Source organism: Budorcas taxicolor, chromosome 4, assembly GCF_023091745.1.
Source record: "Budorcas taxicolor isolate Tak-1 chromosome 4, Takin1.1, whole genome shotgun sequence".
Taxonomy (NCBI): domain Eukaryota; kingdom Metazoa; phylum Chordata; class Mammalia; order Artiodactyla; family Bovidae; genus Budorcas; species Budorcas taxicolor.
Genome location: NC_068913.1, coordinates 24,584,223 through 24,604,483, shown reverse-complemented (window position 1 = coordinate 24,604,483; position 20,261 = coordinate 24,584,223). Strand labels below are relative to the sequence as shown.

At 36.7% G+C, this 20,261-nt stretch overlaps 1 protein-coding gene across 1 annotated transcript in view; it reads left to right on the top strand.

Moving 5' to 3' along the window:
- Positions 1-20,261, top strand: part of DGKB (diacylglycerol kinase beta) — a 796,797-nt gene that overhangs the window by 580,576 nt on the left and 195,960 nt on the right. The window contains exon 22 of the mRNA XM_052638442.1: positions 10,097-10,292. Coding sequence (XP_052494402.1) covers positions 10,097-10,292 — 196 coding nt within the window. The remainder of the gene's footprint in view (positions 1-10,096; positions 10,293-20,261) is intronic.

Here is a 20,261-nt window from a genome sequence, read left to right as displayed (position 1 = left end):
GCAAAGCACAGAAGTTTTTAGGGCAATAAAAATACTCTATATGATATAATGATGGTGACTACATGTCATTATACATTTTTTCAAAGCCATAGAATGTATACCAAGAGTGAACTCAAATGGAAACTATAAACTTTGGGTGATTATGAAGTGTTGGGGTAGGTTCATCAGTTGTAACAAATGTACCACTCGGATAGGGGTTGATGATAGTGGGAGAGGCTATGCACTTGTAGGAACAGGAAGTATACAGGAAATATCGATACCTTCCCCTCAATTTTGCCATGAGCCTCAAACTGCTCTAAAAAATAAACTCTTAATTTCCAAAAAGAAAACACATCAATCTATCATACAGTATTATGTTTGTCACAAAGTGAAAAATGTTCAAGGAAAAGTTTATATCATATAGCAAAAGACATGGGATGAAAATAAGTATGGAAAACATTGATTTTAACATTACAAGTGGTAAGATTCAGTAATTTTGTTCCACCAAGCTTTACTTCTTGAGAAGAACTCTTTAGGGCCGTGTTTCTACATGTCCTCCAAGTCTGGCTTCCCAGCTCTACATTTACTGCCTTATTCTAGCCACCACTAGGGTAGCATTTATTAAGTCAGAGCCAGCGCCGTGCACTCCTCATTCTATTGTTGTATATCTTGAAATACTGTTATAATTTGTATGCATGTATCTTACTTCTAAAACTTGGTTTGTGTGTGTGTTTGTGTGTATGGATGGTGATGTAAAATCTGCTTCTCTACTCACTTTTTAATGAATCCAGTCTATCATATTAGCAGAATATACGCCTTTGTACCCTCAAGGTTACTTCCTAATTAAATATAATAAAAACAGCAATTTGGAAATTTGATTCTGCTTGCTCTTGCTTCCTGTTTGGCCTAAAATTATACCAACTATGGTTTGAAAACATATAACAGAATAAAAGCTCTTCAGTACAAGAGTACCTCAAGTAATAGATATATATTTTTGATGACAGCTTCTTCAAAACAAACCATTTGCTGTGTGACCCTTTATTTCACATCTTTTATTTAGGAAGCTCTTTTTTCCCCCAAAGAAGGTGAATATTTGGAATAATGTTAGTATCAAGAGGTAATAGGGTGTGCTGCAGTCCATGGGGTTGCAGAGTCGGACACGACTGACTGAACAATAATAGTTGATAGTAATAATAGTTAAGATTTATCAATTATTAAGTATACCTCATGCTTGGTGCTAAGCAATGCACATCTGTTACCTGATTTAGTCTTCCCCCATATCCTTTCGTTTAAAGAGATTCTATTGTTTCTCTAGTGCAGAGACACATATGAGCATTTTATTTCATAATTTAAAGAAACAATAAGAATTGTATTGCTTGCTGCCAAAATATTTAAATCTAGGGAAACAAATCAATTGGAGAATGAATACACACACACACACACACACACACACACACACACATATTTTTGTTGTTTAGTCACTAACTCGTGTCTGACTCTGCAACCCAATGGACTGCAGCACGCCAGGCTTCCCTATCCCTCACTGTCTCTTGGAGTTTGCTCAAATACTGTGAAAGAGATTTAACAAAGGTGAAAATTTTAACTTGAAGAGTTTATTATCTTCTAACTTCATAACAAAATATAGAGAAATTAAAAAATTAAATTAATAGTTTAAATTTACAAGGTAATATATTAAAAGCAACATTTATATTAACCTGGAGCATGGATATGTACCTAACACACTCATGTCATCAACTGGGATTGAAGCTTATGAAGTTCATGAATGTTTAATTTACTCTTTGTACTGGCAAGCTTCATGAGAGAATAAAATGCCCCATTCTCCAAAGTATTTCAGTCTTTTGGTATTTTGTGAGACTTGGGAGGATGGTATTTTAAGGCCAAAACTTCCATCATCCAATCCTGAGTTTTGTTTTAATGATTAAGATGTAAAACTTAGATATTTCCATAAAACCTAAATGAGTTCAAGAATTAACAAATTTCAAGAAGTGTGTCAGGGACACAAAGCTAATTAGCAGAATTAGAAAGACAAGATTCTGATTGACCAGTAATCTGTAAAGCACAATTATTAAAGACAGTAAGGCAGATTTTCACAGCTTTGTCTATGCTCCATATATCAAAATCATCCTGGATGTTATCTCAGCATGTACTTAGAGAACCTGAGCCCAGCCTCCCCCCTCCAAAAGACTCTCTTGGAATGGGAGAAATAAAACTTTGGATGAATATTCTTTCTTAAATTCTTTCTGAGGCATCAGTTCAGTTCAGTTCAGTTCAGTCGCTCAGTCGTGTCCGACTCTTGGCGACCCCATGAATCGCAGCACGCCAGGCCTCCCTGTCCATCACCAACTCACAGAGTTCACTCAGATTCACGTCCATCGAGTCAGTGATGCCATCCAGCCATCTCATCCTCTGTCATCCCCTTCTCCTCCTGCCCTCAATCCCTCCCAGCATTAGAGTCTTTTCCAATGAGTCAGCTCTTCACATGAGGTGGCCAAAGTACTGGAGTTTCAGCTTCAGCATCATTCCTTCCAAAGAAATCCCAGGGCTGATCTCCTTCAGAATGGACTGGTTGGATCTCCTTGCAGTCCAAGGGACTCTCAAGAGTCTTTGCCAACACCGCAGTTCAAATGCATCAATTCTTTGGCGCTCAGCCTTCTTCACAGTCCAACTCTCACATCCATATATGACTACTGGAAAAACCATAGCCTTGACTAGACGAACCTTATTCGGCAAACTAAAGTCTCTGCTTTTCAATCTGCTGTCTAGGTTGGTCATAACTTTTCTTCCAAGGAGTAAGTGTCTTTTAATTTCATGACTGCAATCACCATCTGCAGTGATTTTGGAGCCCCCCAAAATAAAGTCTGACACTGTTTCCACTGTTTCTCCATCTATTTCCCATGGAGTGATGGGACCAGATGCCATGATCTTCGTTTTCTGAATGTTGAGCTTTAAGCCAACTTTTTCACTCTCCTCTTTCACTTTCATCAAGAGGGTGTTCCTCTTCACTTTCTGCCATAAGGGTGGTGTCATCTGCATATCTGAGGTTATTGATATTTCTCCCGGCAATCTTGATTCCAGCTTGTGTTACTTCCAGTCCAGCATTTCTCATGATGTACTCTGCATATAAGTTAAATAAGCAGGGTGACAATATACACCCTTGACCTACTCCTTTTTCTATTTGGAACCAGTCTGTTTTTCCATGTCTAGTTCTAACTGTTGCTTCCTGGCCTGCATACAGATTTCTCAAGAGGCAGGTCAGGTGGTCTGGTATTCCCATCTCTTTCAGAATTTTCCACAGTTTATTGTGATCCACACAGTCAAAGGCTTTGGCATTGTCAATAAGGCAGAAATAGATGTTTTTCTGGAACTCTCTTGCTTTTTCCATGATCCAGCGGATGTTGGCAATTTGATCTCTGGTTCCTCTGCCTTTTCTAAATCCAGCTTGAATATCTGGAAGTTCACGGTTCACATATTGCTGAAGCCTGGCTTGGAGAATTTTGAGCATTACTTTACTAGCGTGTGAGATGAGTGCAATTGTGTGGTAGTTTGAGCATTCTTTGGCATTGCCTTTCTTTGGGATTGGAATGAACACTGACCTTTTCTAGTCCTGTGGCCACTGCTGAGTTTTCCAAATGTGCTGGCATATTGAGTGCAGCACTTTCACAGCATCATCTATCAGGATTTGAAATAGCTCAACTGGAATTCCATCACCTCCACTAGCTTTGTTCGTAGTGATGCTTTCTAAGGCCCACTTGACTTCACATTCCAGGATGTCTGGCTCTAGATGAGTGATCACACCATCATGATTATCTTGGTCATGAAGATCCTTTTTGTACAGTTCTTCTGTGTATTCTTGCCACCTCTTCTTAATATCTTCTGCTTCTGTTAGGTCCATACCATTTCTGTCCTTTATCGAGCCCATCTTTGCATGAAATGTTCTCTTGATATCTCCAATATTCTTGAAGAGATCTCTAGTCTTTCCCATTCTGTTGTTTTCCTCTATTTCTTTGCATTGATCACTGAAGAAGGCTTTCTTCTCTCTTCTTGCTATTCTCTGGAACTCTGCATTCAGATGCTTATATCTTTCCTTTTCTCCTCGGCTTTTTGCTCCTCTTCTTTTCACAATTATTTGTAAGATTTCCCCAGACAGCCATTTTGCTTTTTTGCATTTCTTTCCATGGGGATGGTCTTGATCCCTGTCTCCTGTACAATGTCACGAACCTCATTCCATAGTTCAAAGGCACTCTATCTATCAGATCTAGGCCCTTAAATCTATTTCTCACATCCACTGTATAATCATAAGGGATTTGATTGAGGTCATACTTGAATGGTCTACCTGTTTTCCCTGCTTTCTTCAATTTAAGTCTGAATTTGGTAATGAGGAGTTCATGATCTGAGCCGCAGTCAGCTCCTAGTCTTGTTTTTGTTGACTGTATAGAGCTTCTCCATATTTGCTGCAGAGAATATAATCAATCTGATTTCGGTGTTGACCATCTGATGATGTCCATGTGTAGAGTCTTCTCTTGTGTTGTTAGAAGAGGGTGTTTGCTATGACCAGTGCATTATAGTGACAAAACGCTGTTAGTCTTTGCCCAGCTTCATTCTGTATTCCAAGGCTAAATTTGCATGTTACTCCAGGTGTTTCTTGACTTCCTACTTCCTCAGCCATGCCCGCGGGGCAACCCAAGACGGGCAGGTCATGGCAGAGAGGTCTGACAGAATGTGGTCCACTGGAGAAGGGAATGGCAAACCACTTCAGTATTCTTGCCTTGAGAACCCCATGAACAGTATGAAAAGGCAAAATGATGGGATACTGAAAGAGGTACTCCCCAGGTCAGTAGGTGCCCAATATGCTACTGGAGGTCAGTGGAGAAATAAATCCAGAAAGAATGAAAGGATGGAGCCAAAGCAAAAACAATACCCAGTTGTGGATGTGACTGGTGATAGAAGTTAAGTCCGATGCTGTAAAGAGCAATTTTGCATAGGAACCTAGAATGTCAGATCCATGAATCAAGGCAAATTGGAAGTGGTCAAACAGGAGATGGCAAGAGTGAACATCGACATTCTAGGAATCAGCGAACTAAAATGGACTGGAATGGGTGAATTTAACTCAGATGACCATTATATCTACTACTGCGGGCAGGAATCCCTCAGAAGAAATGGAGTAGCCATCATGGTCAACAAAAGAGTCTGAAATGCATTACTTGCATGCAGTCTCAAAAATGACAGAATGATCTCTGTTCGTTTCCAAGGCAAACCATTCAATATCACAGTAATCCAAGTCTATGCCCCAACCAGTAACGCTGAAGAAGTGAAGTTGAATGGTTTTATTAAGACCTATAAGACCTTTTAGAACTAACACCCAAAAAAGGTATCCTTTTCATTATAGGGGACTGAATTATGAGGCATAGTTGACGTATGTAAAACTATACATATTTAACGTAGACAACTTGATGAGTTCGGAGAAAAGTAATGCCATGGAATTATCACAGTCAAAGCCATTGACATCTCATCACCTCCAAAAGTATCTCCTTGCCCTCTTTCTACATGCGTGCACATGTGTGTGTATGTGTGTGTGTACACATATCTGACAAGAACAGTCAAAAGATCTTCCCTCGCTTCTAAAGTTACACAGGTGTTCTGTTTTTTTATTTTTTTGGCAGTGCAGTTCTAGAAGCAAAAATGAAGGGAAACAGTAAGATGTGGATCTCAATGAAGATGATCATAGGAAACAAAAATTGAATTAATTAAGTCCAAAACAAACAAACAAACAAAATACCTCCTTATTTCAGGAAAAAATAAGAAATGTGGTGGGGGGGTCAGACAGTGTTACCATTTCATTAAGTTAAATATATTTTATATTTTCTTACTGAGGCAGGTAAGGAAGAAATGAGATAAGTAAAAGTTAAGGTGAAATTTCTATATTTACCAGAAGTTATTTTTAATAGCTTTTAGTGAGAAATTTAATATCCCAACTATAATTTCTGGGAATCTCCTAAAAAGAGAAACGTGCAAAATTAAAGTGTTTTTTTTTACTAATACTTATGGCTAGTGCTTTCCACTCCAGTACTCTTGCCTGGAAAATCCCATGGATGGAGAAGCCTGGTAGGCTGCAGTCCATGGGATCGCAAAGAGTCGGACACGACTGAGCGACTTCACTTTCACTTTTCACTTTCATGCATTGGAGAAGGAAATGGCAACCCACTCCAGTGTTCTTGCCTGGAGAATCTCAGGGACAGGGGAGCCTGGTGGGCTGCCGTCTATGGGGTCGCACAGAGTCGGACACGACTGAAGCAACTTAGCAGCAGCAGTGGCAGTGCTTGATTCTTGAACCCAAAGAACTATTGCTATGCTCAACATGTCCAGCAGCTGTGTATGTGCATACATGGCACCAGGTTTAAATGTTCCTGTTTTCCAGGTATGCAGGTGTGCTTCCATCTTCCTCTCCTTTGCCTGCTGTCTCCCACTCCACTGTAAAAAAAACTATGCGATTATCTGTAATCAGCACTTTTATCACCATCACCAGATTACCAGCTAATACTAAAATTACCTAAAAGGCATTCTGAGTCCCTATATTACAGTGTGTTTTGTGGATAATACTTTTAAAATGCATTTCAAAAAACACGGCGCTTAATCACTGGTGAAATACAGAGTACACAGCCTTCAAATATCAGAAGTCCCGTTGAGCCACTTTTGTGTATGTGTCTGTTTTAACTTGCAGGTTTGCTGCTGTAGTTTTCTGTAAAACGTAATTCGTACTATGAATTACCTATAACTTTGCAGAAACTCATTTAAAAACCAGGTTTATTTAAGTCATTTTACATCATGCCATTTTAAACAATGAACAAAGCAATGTTTTATGTTTTATTAAGTAAAATTATGAATAATTTTATCTTACCTGGGCATAGAATTAAACTCACTATGAAAAAATATTTACAGTTTATCATCAATCATATCTCATCAGATTTATTATGCACACTTATTGCTCTTCAAAGTTCTTCACATGTTTTGAATGCTTGTTAACTGGATCTCAAACACTAAAATCACATATAAGAATTTTTCTTTAATACTTCTATGTAGTATGGTGCATGGTATATTTATAACCTAGGATTAAAATATATTTGAAGAAAAATGTAAATCATTTTCTTTTCTTTTTGGTAAATTTGTCTCTAGAATAAGATCTTCCATTTCAAAACTGAAATGAGTGGACAGTGGCCTGACAACCTTGCACTCTGCAAATGGCTCCCAGAGCACTATATGTTAATGAACTTTCTTCAACATAATAAAAATATTCAGGATTTATTGACTCACTGAGGCTGTTGGCTTTTAAATTCTTTTCCTCTGTGCTACCTTTTTAAAAATTGTAAATCTTCCAAGCGGATGAAAATATTATCTGACACAGTATTATAACATTTATATTTCATAGCCTTCACTTTAGCTTTTATTTCCATGCACTCAAGTGGTATGCCACAACTCCTGGTCTCCATCAGAACCAGCTCTGGAAATTTCCAGACTAATCAACACAGTGTTAAAGCCAACAGAGGAAGGTAGCCTGCAGTCAAGAACTAGTAGAAACAAATTATTAATAAATAGGCATTTATGTAAGAACATTGTCCACCTTTCATAGGAACCTCAGTGTTCTTCATCGGTCCTTCTTCTTTGGGATTTCTTAAGGATTTTTTTCGACTTTTCAGAGAGCTGCTTACTATTTCCTGAAACCTACATGTGACAAGAGAGTGAAAACATGAATAATAGTATACACTGATGTTTTTAAGCTGTCACATGTGATTCCCTGAGTTCAATTAAAAGCAAACAAAAAAACCTATTTGCAACATGCTCTCCTTTTCTGCAGATGAACAAAGGAATGCTCCTTCACTAATTCTGAAAGTAACTTGTCACAGTGGGGCTCAGAGGCCTAGTCAAATAATTGTCTTAGTGGACTACCTGCTGTGTTCAATACTGAGTGAAAATGGAAGCCAGGCCCCAGCTCCAGCTTATTTCACAATTCTTCTGTTATTTAAATGATTTTAGTCAGTTTGGGGGAAGCCAGACCTTTATAAATTAACAGCAGGGAAATACCAAAGGTGTCAGATTGCATATTTATCATCTTTTTCGTGTAATACTTAAATATGTATTAAGAAGTGACTGACATAAATTAGGCAGATTTCAGAAGCCACAGGCCGTGGCTTGTAGAGGACCCCCTTCTGCTTGACATTTCATCCTTGTCAAAGATCAAATTATTTTAATTTAGGCTGCAAATTATAAGGAATGAAGACTTCTTTGTGGGAATTCCCTGTGGTAATCTGACTTTTGTTGTTACTGCTGCTTGTCAGTGTGCAAAAGATATAATATGCATGCAAATAAGGTTAAAAAATATGTACTATCTAATTATCCAGCCAGTACATTCCACTTGAAGACAGTGGGAGGCCTGACACACAGTATGTGTTTGATTCATTGAGGCCTGCAGGGTATTTACACAAGATTACTTTTAATTATGAAATTAATATCTGTTTATCTAGAATATATAGCAGTAAGTGAGTATACACATGAGCAGAATTTTTTAGTAAAAAGAAATTGTCTTAATTTAATATATGAAAAGAAGGGGGAAAAAAATCAGTTGTTTCTGAGGTGGAAAAGAAAGGCATCACCCAGATCTTGGTTTCACCCTTGTTGAAACAAATTGACTGAAAACTTGGCACCTTCTCTAGAATCTGTTTCTAGCTCCTCCAAGTAGGCTCAAGATGTGTTGCTTTATTTCACAGTTTTTATATCTTAGTGAACTAGATACAGTGTTAGATTCAGTATGATTAGGAAAATGTGGGAGAAGAGATGTTTGTAGTTTTTTTCTTTTACAATTAATTTTTTTTGTTTTTATAATTTTGGTGGCAGATTATCTCTTCTAAGTTCAAAAATCAATGATTACTATTTGAAAGAAAATGATGAAATTATGTCCACATTTTTTTCTGTAATAAAAACACAGCAAATAAATAATCCCACTGAAGCTATACTTTAATATGTGAAGTTCATATTCCAAACAATATTTACTTGTAAAACATAGGGTTACTTACTGGTAAAGCAAGTTAATCTGCTCATATTAACTTCTAACTAAAAATGGCAGAGGAATATCTGGGATATATTTATAAACTACTCTAATGATCACTTTAGAAAACCCAAAGCAAATGAATAAATAATAATACTTTAAAAATACAGTATGGCCTTGTCACTTTCCACCCATTTCCATCAGTGGAAATGTATAGAAAATTTGAAAAAGTAAACAGTGACCATTCTGAATAAGTATCTGGTAGAATGTTTCCTATTTTGCACCGTCAGAAGGGTGAAGGATGTCTTATTACCCAGCAAACAAAAAATCTGGCTGGACTAACTGATTTCATTTTTCAGTCTTTTGTTACAGCAGTTCCTAGTAATGACAGGATGGGAATTCCTTTTACTGCTGCTGATCTTGGCATTTCCTGTGCTCAGCCTCTCTGCTCCTCCATACTCATCTAAATAGCTGTGCATCTCTCTGCCTTTGACACTGTGCTTGGAACTTAATCTAGTCCAGGAAAATATCCTTGGCCACTTGAGTGTAATTCATATCTCTTCGAATTACCTTCTCTTTTCGGAAATCTTTAAGCCACTTCTTTCTCTGCTCCCCAAAAATGAGACCCTGAATTATGAATTCTGTTTCTTCATTTTCCCCCAATAATATCTTGCAGTGTGTTCTAAATAGGAAGCAGTCATTACAATTTTGGTCTGAAATGTGACCAAACTTAACAGAGTCAACCTCTTTGTAACACAATGGAAATCTGCAGCTCATTATATATGCAGACACTAAAGTGTGCCTTCCAAAGGTGTTCGTTCTGTAAGCAAAGATACATCAATGACTTACTTTGATCATTTTTAAAGACTATTCATGATACCTGGTAAATGTTATTGACTGCTTTATCTTTTATATTGACCTTTAGGGTAACCATTTAAGTGTTCTTAAAGGATTAGTTTAGAAAGAATAAGATTATAGATTTAAAAATTCTTACCAAAAGATGAGAAAATGCAAAAGATGAAATCATATTGTTTCTGTTCTTTTCATCTTTCTGATCAGTGTGATGGAGTACAGATTGATTTAATAAACATCTCTCTGGAAGGAATTGCTATTTTGAATATACCAAGCATGCATGGAGGGTCCAATCTTTGGGGAGAGTCTAAGAAAAGACGAAGCCATCGCCGAATAGAGAAAAAAGGGTCTGACAAAAGGACCACGCTCATAGATGCCAAAGAGTTGAAGTTTGCAAGTCAAGGTAAGTTTTTTAACATTTAATTGTTAAGTGGCTTAATAATCACCTCTTGAAGGCTACTCTAAAATGAAAGCATTTTCCACTTTCCTATAGTCTGTATATTTATGTGGTTATATTTTTAATGATATTAGATATACAAGTGAGATTGTTATATCATAATAGATTCTAAAAGTCATGTATAAACTGGCTATATTTTCATGGACTTTTTCTCCTTTATTCTCCTTTTCTGGATATAGTTCTTTACACAGGAAGTAAAAATGTATGTGAGTTTTTACTAGATTATAATATAGGATTATTATACATTAAATTCTAGAATGTGATCATCTTGGTTAAGATGTTTGAGTTGCTATAAACATGGCCTAGATTAACACTTTTCCTGAGGTGTGTTGCAGGTTTTATTCTTAGCTTTCTTACGTGAAACTGTTGTCGTAAACATCATATATAATGGCATGTTTAAATATCCCATGGTCAGTTTTGATTATCTGCCTCTATTTTTCCAGAAATTTAGTAAAACTTGGAATGTTTGGAAAATGAAAGGTAAAGGGCTAACAAAATAGGGTGCCATAGTGATGGATTAATTTTCAGTTCCACGGAAATAGAGTTCACATTGGGACATGATAGTGAATTCTTGATGATAGATTTTACACAGACACCAAACTGGTGGTATTCTAATAATTGATCATGTCCCAGTTTATGTATAGTATCCATACTATTTTTTTAGGCTTCTAGAATCTACCTAAAACCACAGATGGCATTCAGATGGCCAAGAAAACATATTGGCCCAGCCGTGTGTAGCAAAGACAAAATGGGAAGTGATTACAAACTTACGGGACAAATAAAGTAAATAAAAATTTGTTTTTTTAATAAAGAAATAAAGTGTGAGCATGGTTGATTGTAGGGGTCCAGCCCCGGTGGATCCAGGGAATTCGAAGCGGGGACAGATTTGGCACCTAGGAGAGGACTATTTAATTAGAAAAGAGAGATTAGGAAAGAATAGTGTAGTAGGAAAATTAGTGGAGAAAAGAGACTGATATTCCTTGGTTTACACAGAAAGCTTATAAAGTCTTAAGACAAGAAACTTGCACCATCTACGTTAGGCCATAGGCGCCCACTTGAATAGCGGAGGGTGCCCCACCTTGGGCTCCCTCTCGTGTGGGTCTTAGCAGCCCGGGCAAATAAGTAGACACGGAGAGCCTCCGCAGTCCAAGGGATCAGCCTGAAAAGGAGAGGGAGGGATAGGGAGAAAGAGAGAGTGTCCTGTCGACATGAGGGAGGCCAAGCTTGTGCAAAAACCCCATAACTTTATTTTTAAAAGGTGTTTATATACCCTAAGTTTTACATAATGGAAGATACAGAGTCATGCAGGGGCAGCAGTCCTGACCCTTTCTGTATAGCTTTTTGTATACAAAAGGTCTCAGGTGATTTACATTATCTTCTGGCCAAGAGGCCTGTTAACACTTTATGGCTCTCTTCCTTAATGAATGTTAATCCCATTTCCCCTGAAGTGTTTTTCTTTAATCTGCATCACCCTCAAAGCACTAAAGTTACAGCCCTATAGAACAATGGTGCAGTGGGTTATAACAAAGAAGGTACTTAACTCAAAGATCTATGTTGCTACTTTTTTTTTTTTAATATATACCAACTATATCAACAAATAAAAGATATGAAAATTTGACAGCAAGTATTGGCTCAACAAATGAAATCCTTAATTAGTCCTATTCTAATGATTTTGACTCCTTGGAAGCCCCTACATTCCTAGGATGTTTTGAGCTTCCTGTGCCTCTCCCGGTTGGAAGGCCGCAAACAATCACATGCGCAGCTGTTTAAGAGTCCTGTAGGCAGGCTAGAAAGCCATCAGAGGGGTTTTTTGATTAAAACACTTTTATTATGCCCAGGAGACTTATTATCTAAAAGCTCTAAGTTAACTTTTTCCAGAAAAAGGTGGTGGGGGGACAGCCCCTGTTAATGTCAGAAGCATAAGACAAAAGCATAATGCAGTATGGCAGGCAGACTCTGGTTTTGGGGGTGGATGCTTGAGAAAATCCAGCGAGGCTCCCTTAAGGCCGGAGTCGCCTTTGCCTGTCTGACCCCTTAACCTCATGACCTTTGCCACGGGCGGGACTCCCCGTGCTATCTCCCGGCAGTTGATCAGCTTGATGCTGGTGGGAAATAGCTTCATGTTTTGGTGTCTTCAGGTATCTGATTCAAGTTTCAGTAGAGACTAATGTAATGTGGAATGTGGTGACCACGAAGGTGGAAAAAAATTGACAGATGAGCCAATTAAGTATCCTCTTGAAAGTCTTTATTACAACCTGCCAATAACAGACAGTTTTTATGCCCATTAAATGTATTGGTGATCCTAAAAAGACAAATCTTGTAGAGTTGTGGAATTTAATGCATGAAAGTGTGTACCGAATTAATTAAGAAGCTTTAAATTCAGAATTAATATAACTGCATGAAAACATGGAGAAAAATGGTTTTGGGAGAGATACATAGAAAAAATGAATCAATTTGTGCTATATGAATTTTAAAATGAGGGGAATTAGGTATAACTATTTATTTCTAGGAGTTGTTGACACTAATAATGTAGATTTCTAAAAAGATTCCTAAAAAATTTCTAAGTTAAAAAATTAGTTCAAGAAACATATTAAGACCAAACCTAAAAATCTCTGCTTCTATCCCTAGGGAAACAATGAGAACATATAATAATATAGTCCACCGAGTTAAAAAAGAAGTTATATATATATGTGTGTGTGTGTGTGTGTGTACAATATGTATGTAATAATTTCTACATTTATTTTTTTCTGTTTTATCACTATATGTTAACACTTGGCATGTCCTTTGCATGTAGATATTTCAGGTGTGTATCTGAATTGTTTCTCAATGCTCAGCTGCCGACTATGTTTACCCAATGAGATGTTAAAGTTTGTAAAATTCATGGCTGTGCTCCACCAGGATAAGTGTCTGTAAACTCACTATGGATCTAGCATCCTGGTGGTGCTAGTGGTAATGAACCTGCCTACCAATGCAGGGGACATAAGAGTCACGGATTGATCCCTGGGTCAGGAAAATCCTCTGGAGTAGGAATGGCAACTGACTCCAGTATTCTTGCCTGGAAAATCCATGGGTAGAGGAACCTGGTGGGCTACACTCCATCCGGTTACAAAGAGTCAGACACAACTAAAGTGACTTAGCACACACAACCTTATTCATCCCCCTTGGTATGCTGAGGAATACACGTTTGGAGTGAAGAACAGACAGATCAGCCAGAAGTATAGACTGTCAGTGCCTATAACTCTAGAAAAAGGTCTCTCTTCCCATCCTATCTTCTTGCTTTGTACTATGAAACTATTGGTTTCGAGTTTCCATAATCTTGGGAAAGAAAGAAGTGAGAACCTACAGAGTTTGTGACTTAAGGATACATTTTTCTCAGTACAAATGAGTGAAGTCGCTCAGTTGTGTCCAACTCTTTGCAACCCCGTGAACTGTAGCCTACCAGGCTCCTCCATCAATGGGATTTTCCAGGCAAGAATACTGGAGTGGATTGCCGTTTCCTTCTCCAGGAGATCTTCCTGACCCAGGGATTGAACCCAGGTCTTCCACATTGTAGGCAGACACTTTACCATCTGAGCCACCAGGGAGTACAAAGAGGAGGAAAAACATCAGAGATCAGAGTTTTCAAAAGTTGTATTAGTACAAAAACATGCTTTATAATGGATTTGGCTAAACTGTTCTTCTCCTCTCTGTACCAACTGTGCTTGTAAGTTTGGATTAGGTTTTACTTCAAGATCAGTGTGCTTGCTCGGTCACTCAGTCGTGTCCAGCTGTTCATGACTCCATGGACTGTAGCCCACCAGGCTCCTCTGTCTGTGGAATTTTCCATGTAAGAATACTGGAGCAGGTTAATGCTTAAAATTACCTTATCAGCTGAATATTTTTTAAAAGATTTCTATATTAACCAGTCTTTCCTTTTATTAATTTTATCAAGATTTTTTTCATTTTGATATGTTTCACAACAGAATAGTTAAGAATATCTCAAAATGTTTCTAAGTTTTGATTTCACATTTATTCTATCAATTCTTAAATGTTATACTTAATTATCAGAAATGAAAGAAACTTACTGCTTAAAATATCTGCATGTATCCCTCTTTGAAATGGTAATTGTTTCTATCATTTGATCTTGCTTTCAATTTCTTGATGCCAAAATAATAGTATTAAAGGTCAATCAGTATTTCAAATCTAACTGTATTTTCAAATTTACATAAAAGGACAGGTATTGTCTGTAGAATGAAATACAGAGAATATAATTCTAGTCCAACAAGTTTTCTTATTTAACCTAGGTTCAAATTAATAATTTCACTCTTAGAAAGATAGAATTAAATAAATTATATAGGTTAATAATTTAAATTTCTTCTTTTTAAGATGCACTTCTTTAAATATTAACTAGCAACTTTCTGATATGGCTCTGTAAAAAGATTTAAAGTTTAAACTAAATTTTTGCTGTATTAAAGTATAAGCTTGTTGCCGTAAACTTTAGGAAGTTTTGGTGGTTGGGAGAGGGGGGAAGCATATCTAACTTGATTCTTGAAATGAATAATTTTTATTCTTTAGTGGGAAGACTTAAGAAAAAGTTTGCAAGTTTGTTTTAATTTTTTTAATGTCATAGATATAAGGTACAAGGTGAGGTTTGGAGCATGACATACTCATTTATACTTTGCCCTACATGATCTGTAACTCCTGTACAATTTATATGCTTGCAATCTTTGAAGACACTCAGAGTATCAGATCAGAGTATCATCACTCAATAAATTCACTAGGAAACTTTATGGTTGATTTAATTTGAGTTGATCAAAATTATAAGTAATTAATTTAATTACATTATTGTTCTAGTAAAATATTCTAGAACAGTTGGATGCAATTCTGAAACTTTTTTGTACATTTATCTAATTCAGACATTTTCTTTGTGCGTTTGTCTTTTTGTTTTGTTTTTGTTGTTGTTTGCTTTCTTTTACTTCTTTAGGAAATATAAATGTGTGTATCATATATTGACAGCATGGTCTTTAAGCAAAATTGTGAGATCATCAAATTTGACGTTCAGTGCCCTTAGCCATAATAGTCTTTCCCATTTCTTTCAGTTGCTAAATAAATATTTTTCTCTACTTCTTCTGCATTAAATCCAAGCATCAGAAAGATATCTAATAAATTCCTTCACATTAGTATATAAATGACTGATTGCTCATGAATGTAGAGGTATTTGCATTTTAAAAGAAGCAAAGGCCTTCAGCTAAACCATTATTTTTCACACTGTGTTCCATTGAGCTATAACTGCAGTTCTTGTTTATAATTCATTTCTGTCATGTTTTGAAACAACAGAAAACCTATAACAAAACCCTATAAAGTGCATTCTATAGAAACAATTTGTCATATTGATGATTCTTAAATCATCAAATTGTGTTACTGGACAAAACAGCTTCCTTTCCTCCTCCTGTTCCACCTCCTCTTCTTCCCACTGGCTGGATTGATCTGTAGATAGATGGAGAACATGATAGTTATTTCTTTCCACACACATGTTTGTAAACATATATCTAAATGAGTAAATAGATAAATGTGACATTAATTGGAAAGTTCTAGCTGTGCAATGGTCATTTTAATATATATCATTGTATATGTAATGAGGAAAATTGTACAAATGGGTACATTACCACCACAGTGTATGTGAATCACAACTAAAAGGCCAGCAAGCTCAGGTACTTTTGCTTGGCACAAACAATAAACAGAGCTTAACAATCAAAGGAAATGAAAACAAGGTGGTGATAATAATGCTAATTAATACTTTTAATGAAAATGGAAGTCACTTCTTAGAAAAGTTTTTGCATTATAAGAAATTGCATTAGTGAATGGCCTCTGCCAAATAATAAGTTTGTACTATTTTGTATATCGAATGGAGTTTTAACAGAGATTTATGATACAAACATGCTCACTACTGCTGCTGTTGCTAAGTCACTTCAGTCGTGTCCGACTCTGTGCGACCCCATAGACGGCAGCCCACCAGGCTCCCCCGTCCCTGGGATTCTCCAGGCAAGAACACTGGAGTGGGTTGCCATTTCCTTCTCCAATGCAGGAAAGTGAAGAGTGAAAGTGAAGTTGCTCAGTTGTGTCCAACTCTTAGCGACCCCATGGACTGCAGCCCACTAGGCTCCTCTGTCCATGGGATTTTCCAGGCAAGAGTACTGGAGTGGGGTGCCATTGCCTTCTCCGAAACATGCTCCCAAACATGCTCACAACTTCTGCTATAGAGACAGTGATGAAACTGAAATAGTTTCAGATAATATGCAGAAATAAGACAAATTTGACTAATTGAAACTTTGAGTTAACATCTGAAGCATGCAGCAAGTAAATTTTATTGACAAAGTTGAAAAACTACTAAAAGGATACTTGTAAAAAGTATTTTTTAACAGCAAGGACCTCTCAAGTAATGTGAGCAGTTTTCACGTATTCTAATGGTTTTAAGCTTTGACGATACAAGTCTAACTATACCATTTTCCAGTAAGGAATGCAGAATGGTGCAAGACTGTCAAGTGAGAGGTACAAAGTTCATGTCATTTACAGTTACATATCTGTCTTGATCAGGATAGTCCCAATATCATACAACAACAAAAAAAACTCCAGAAATCAATGAAAAATAGGCTGCCTATAACACTGCAGCTGCTCTCCTCATAACTCCATTATTCCCATAGAGTGACTATATCACAGGTGTTAGCAATTTGAACCTCTAAAATATATTTGCAGACATAAAATTCTAATTTTCTCTTTAATTTACTGGTCTTAAAAATATTGCTTCATTAAAAAAAAAAAGGTTGACTGCTATAAAAAGTTTGAAAACCAGTGAGCAAAAGTAATTACATTCAAGCCGTAGAATTTCAAACATTTGCCAAAAGCTAAGGGAGGTACTGTCAGGAGCAGCTGGACTTCCTGCTTGAAACCTCATTAACTAGGTGACTGTCTACCCCACATATGGATACAGATAGAAAAGTTTATTTTAAAAGCTAATTAACGTATGATATTGTCGATAAAATCTTCAATGTTTTCATTCCCATTTACCAATGCTAATTCTTTTCTTTGGGCCAAATTTCTCAGGGTAGTATATACTCCACTGAAGGAAAACTGAGCTGTACCCAGATGAATAGTTTAAAGTGTGATAGTTTTTAAATGTACAGTGGCTGCTGTTTTCTTTTTGGTAAGAGGTACTTTTTTCTTAATTTATAATTTTAAATAATTTCATTTTTGGAATAAGTTCATTTAATTAAAATAGTGCTGTGCTAAGTTGCTTCAGTAACATCCAACTCTTTGTGACCCTCTGGACTGTAACCTGCCAGGCTCCTCTGTCCATGGGATTCTCCAGGCAAGAATACTGGAGTGGGTTGCCATGACTTCCTCCAGGGCATCTTCCCGGCCCAGGGATTGAACCCATGTCTTCTGCGGCTCCTGCATTAGAGGCGGATTCTTTACCACTGAGCCAAAACTGAAAAATAATAGAGGAAGTATATGGATATGGGAAAAACGGATGGTGGGACCAGAAAGACTAAAGTGTGGAAAACTCCATGAAGGCTAACATTACAGATTCCAGCACTTTGTTTTATTTGCATAGCCCCGATTTTGTATACTTAGTGTAAACAGTTTTTAAAAATTCTTCATTATCTTGTATGAAATTTACTATGTATAAGTTCCACCTAAATAAGCTTACACTGCACATACTCCTACCCCACCTTATTTGATGTCTGTACTCTGTACGGGGGAGACTAAAACCCTCATTCTTTTTAGGAGCTAGAGGGTAGAACTGTGTACCTGATTAACTGTCATGGACTCTCTATATCAAATGACTTTATCTGTTATTTTGAAAATTCTGAAGAAGTAGAAAGGAAAAAAACATCAATCCAAGCTGAACTGATCAAAGAAAACAAATGAGTTGATATCTGTGACAGCTTGGCTAAAGTTGAATTTTGTTTCTGAAAATAAGGTTATAGGCTTCAAGGTCTTTATCATTAAAATGGGGACTGTGAGTTCTTGAAGAGTTGGGATTAACCTATGTGTGCTGTTATTGTATTGCCTAGAAAACTGTACAAGGGATATTTAAATAATAAGAATTGAATACTTCCTACTCCTTGTAAAAGTTACAGTTACCTGAAATTTTGGAGAAGGGAATGGCAACTCACTCCAGTATTCTTGCCTGGAGAATCCCATGGATAGAAGAGCCTGGCAGGCTACAGTCCATAGCGTTGCAAAGAGTAGTTCACGACTGAGCAACTAAACCACGCCTGAAAGTTGATAAAAATGGACATTTGTCATGCATTAACAATTTTTCTAGACATTTCTATGGGTTATGTAGGGTAATTTAGAAGGCACCTCTTTTTTTAAGTTGTCTAAATATAACTGCAACATTCATTTTAGAACTGTAGATGATGAATTTGGCATTCAAACACCAGAAAGCAGAACAATTTCCAAGCATTTAAATTCAGTGATTAAATCAATTACATTTAGAAGCAAAAAAAGGATTTCATGTTGCATTATTATACCTCGATGTAAAAATTGCTGAAAAAAGATCATGGCATTTGAGATGTTGCATTTTACAGAGATATATGCATATACCAATACCATGACAATTTCATTAGTTTAAAATAGATAAATCCACACATTTGCTGTCTAGTAACCTTTAAAGAGATGTCTCAAGTTGAGCTTCTAATTGTATGTTTTTAAACTACCTCCTTTGAAAATTTCTAGCAATGGATAATGCAAATAATAGCAAGTACTTAATAAAGCCATCTAAATATCAAAATTTCTGTTTGCCATTTGAAAATTACATCATATACCTGTATATCTTAATGTGATAGGTCTCTCTCCTTTTTTTATTTTTATTTTTCACAAAAAGCATGAATTTAAAATTTGTACTAGTCACTCTTTCTCAAGCACTCTGTCACTACTCAGTGAGCTCACAAATAAAGTGGTCAGTGTGTCAGGAAAAAAAAAAAGAAATAAATAAAATGTTTAACAATCTAGTAATATTATGCATAAAAACCAGGCTAACTAACTCAAAATCTTTCCCATTGGATACTCATTATTTACAAGGGCCAAACAGGTCTGAAGCAAGAGCAGAAAACAACTTATGAGAATATATTAAATATATATATATATAAACAACTATAAAAAGAAGTTATAAAATGCAAAACATTTCTTATGTATAAAAATATATTTTCAAAATATAAGATCATGTGCTCTTGTATTTGGCCTTTCAGTTCGGTTCAGTTGCTCAGTCGTGTCCGACTCTTTGTGACCCCATGGACTACAGCACACCAGACCGTCCACTGAGTCGGTGATGCCATCCAACAATCTCGTCCTCCGCCATCTCCTACTGTCCCCTTCTCCTCCCACTTTCAATCTTTCCTAGCATCAGGGGCTTTTCAAATGAGTCAGTCAGTTCTTCGTATCGGGTGGCCAAAATATTGGAGTTTCAGCTTCAACATCAGTCCTTCCAATGAATATTCAGGACTGATTTCCTTTAGGATGGACTGGTTGGATCTCCTTGCAGTCCAAGGAACTCTCAAGAGTCTTCTCCAACACCACAGTTCAAAAGCATCAATTCAGCACTCAGCTTTCTTTATAATCCAACTCTCACATTCATGCATGACTACTGGAAGAACCATAGCCTTTACTAGATGGACCTTTGTTGGCAAAGTGACGTCTCTGTTTTTTAATATGCTATCGAGGTTGATCATAACTTTCCTAGCTGTCCTATAAAATCATGCATATATTGAAGAAGTATTTATGAAATTCCTGCTTGTCATGACACTATAAAAACTTAAAATATCCATCTTTAGAAAATTATTTTATTCACTATGGAGCTATATGAAATACCATTTTGTGACTAGGATTATTCCCGTATACCCCATGTTCAACAGTCAAAGTTTCAAAATCTGA